The sequence below is a fragment of the Sinocyclocheilus anshuiensis genome, unplaced genomic scaffold, assembly GCF_001515605.1.
Source record: "Sinocyclocheilus anshuiensis isolate Anshui unplaced genomic scaffold, SAMN03320099.WGS_v1.1 scaffold284, whole genome shotgun sequence".
NCBI lineage: Eukaryota > Metazoa > Chordata > Actinopteri > Cypriniformes > Cyprinidae > Sinocyclocheilus > Sinocyclocheilus anshuiensis.
Genome location: NW_015554266.1, coordinates 769896 through 772991, shown reverse-complemented (window position 1 = coordinate 772991; position 3096 = coordinate 769896). Strand labels below are relative to the sequence as shown.

General features: G+C 35.9%; 1 protein-coding gene across 1 annotated transcript in view; it reads right to left on the bottom strand.

Annotated features, from left to right (window-relative positions):
- Positions 1 to 981: 981 nt before the first annotated feature.
- LOC107671273 (WAS/WASL-interacting protein family member 1-like) overlaps positions 982 to 3096 on the bottom strand; it is a 9624-nt gene continuing 7509 nt past the window's right edge. The window contains exons 4-6 of the mRNA XM_016464165.1: positions 2337 to 2522; positions 1560 to 1664; positions 982 to 1351 (exon numbers count right to left, since the gene is read on the bottom strand). Coding sequence (XP_016319651.1) covers positions 1305 to 1351; positions 1560 to 1664; positions 2337 to 2522 — 338 coding nt within the window. The 3' untranslated portion in view covers positions 982 to 1304. The remainder of the gene's footprint in view (positions 1352 to 1559; positions 1665 to 2336; positions 2523 to 3096) is intronic.

Sequence of the window (3096 nt, the reverse complement as noted above, 5' to 3'; positions counted from 1 at the left end):
TATATATATATATATATATATATATATATATTAAAACATGGGTAAAAAAAAATAATCATATGTCTCACTGTACATAGCTATTCTTGTTATGGTTGAGCTGTTGCTTACACACTACATAAACACTCACTAATTTCAGATACTCAGTGATTTGATTCTTAATTGTCCAGCTCACAGTAAAATTCAAATGTTACGTTTTAGTAAAAAGCCAGCTAAACTATAGCTAAAATTCAGGTAAATCTAAATGTCCTGACTAGTAAAATTAAAATGTATGATATGACTCTGCAAATCCATTAAAACAATTTGAATTGTGATTTTTATCTCAACATGCTTGTTATGATGCTGCATAAATCTTCAATTTAACAATAAAAAGTAATATACAGGCAGTGATACATGTGCAACAACAATAATGTGCATAGTTCTGATCTACTAATCATAATAGTTTATATTAGCTCTGCTTGACATATTTTGTATCGGGGGTCCCTGCTCCATGTCTCTATCACCTAAGGAGTCCTTGTCCTGAAAAACATTGAAAAGCCTCGGTACACTTCCTTGATTTTAACATCTTTAATATATTATAAATTATATTATATACCTACATGTGTCTGTGACATTAATAAATCTAAATATGTGACCCTGGACAAAAAAAAAAAGTCATAAGGGTCAATTTTTCGAAATTGAGATTTATACATCATCTGAAAGCTGAATAAGATTTAGGATAGGACAATATTTGGCCGAGATACAACTATTTGAAAATCTGGAATCTGAGGGTGCAAAAAAATCTAAATATTGAGAAAATCGCCTTTAAAGTTGTCCAAATGAAGTTCTTAGCAATGCATATTACTAATCAAAAATTAAGTTTTGATCAGTAGGAAATTTACAAAATATCTTCATGGAACATGATCTTTACTTAATATCCTAATGATTTTTGGCATAAAAGAAAAATCATTAATTTTGACCCATACAATGTATTGTTGGCTATTGCTACAAATATACCCCAGCGACTTAAGACTGCTTTTGTGCTCCAGGGTCACATATAATTTGCAGGATAGGGGAATGTGTAGAATAACATTATTCTATGTAAATGATTAAAACAAACTTTCTCAGATGATGACAGAATGCACTTTAATCACCATATCTGGACATGCATTTTTACTATAAATTCCCCCCAGAAGATTAAAATGCACGAAAAAGCGATTTAAAAAATGTAACTGAAAAGTTAAAAACATTCATATTTTCACAAATGAATTCCTGAGTCTCATTCAGCAGTTGAAAATCCAGCTCACACTATATAACGTCAAAGCCTTTCATCTGGGAATTGGTGGCAAGGGTGGCGCTCCTCTGTCTCTCATTCCTGAAAAACAAATACAAATAGATACATACTGATCAAACCAACTATTCTGACATTAAAACGCTGAAATATTGCATTAAAAATATGCAAATCTTGTCATGTTTTACATGTAAAAGCAGAAAAACAAAAGTCCACTGTGAGTGCACAGCATGATACTAGAACAAAAACATTACTCTCATTACAATTCTGCACAAAATACTGCAGTGCTCACCTTTGCCGCCAGATTTGCTGGGATAAGACTTGGAGAAGGAGACGAACGGCTCTGGTGGAGGTAATTCAGTCAGAGGATGGAAGGAAAACCTCATCCCCCACTCATCTAAAGGAAAAAAATACAACAGAATATGTGCAGAGTGAGTCAAGAACAATTATATTAGCACTCAGTTTTTCAACAGCAGTTACATAGCCATATTCAGTCAATATTTATATCGACATCATGCTGTGTCTGCTATCCATTGACTTTAAAGGAATAGTTCACCCAAAATGATAACTCTGTCATCATTTACTCACACCCACATGATCATTCCAATCCTGACTCTCTTTCTTCTGCACAATTCACAAGAAGATGGTAGATTGGTAATCAAACTGTTTCAGTGCCCACTGACTTCCATTGTATTGTTTGGCCATACAATGAATGTCAATGGGAACCAAAACTGTTTGATTACCAACACCAGCATTCTTCAAAATATCACTTGTTTTTACATTTCACAGAAAAAAAGAAAGTCATACAAGTTTGGAACAACTTGAGTGTGAGTAAATGATGACAGAAGTGCCATTTTTGGGTGAACTATTCCTTTAAGTTAAATCTGCCCAACAGTATGTTTTCTTTCTTCTATCCCAGAAAACCTGCTTTATTTGCAACTCTGTTTATTGAAGATAGTGGTGAAGAAATGCCACTCTTCGACTTTAAACTCGCTGCCTTTTGTATTGTGGACCTATAGTTTGCCTCTCTCTCATCCGCAGGTATAAGGTTCTTGTGTCAGTCATATACCTGTGGCAGGTGGTGGAGGGCACTGGTAGCCATTGATGGTGTCGGGGGGTGGTGGAGGGAAGCTGGGCACTCTGGTTTGGTCTGGGGGTAGAGTGGGTCTGCCTGATCCACCGGGACGATTAGGAGGAGGTAAGGGGGGAGACACTCCCCTGCCTCCTCCTCCAGTGGGTGGAGGTGGTAGAGGACCTGGAGGGGAGGTCCAGTCACATAATGAGGAGTCCATAAAATAACAATTTCTCATTCCGATTAGGAGGAGGTAAGGGGGGAGACACTCCCCTGCCTCCTCCTCTAGTGGGTGGAGGTGGTAGAGGACCTGGAGGGGAGGTCCAGTCACATAATGAGGAGTCCATAAAATAACAATTTCTCATTCTTAAACCTCAAAACAGTCATCTGAACCTTGTGTCTGCAGGTAAATGCACATTTCAGTTGTCTGAAAAATTGGGAAAATTTTAAAAGCCTTAATTATTATTAATTAAATATATGTGACACTGGACCACAAAACCAGTCATAAGGGTAAATGTTTCGAAATTGAGATTAATAAATTTTCTACAAGCTGAATAAATAAGCCTTCCATTGATGTATTAGGATAAGATAGGACAATATTTGGCCGAGATGCAACTATTTGAAAATCTGGAATCTGAGGGTGCATAAAAAAATCAAAATATTGAGAAAATCGCCTTTAAAGTTGTCCAAATGATGTTCTTAGCAATGCATATTACTAATCAAAAATTAAGTTTTGATATATTTACAGTAGGAAATT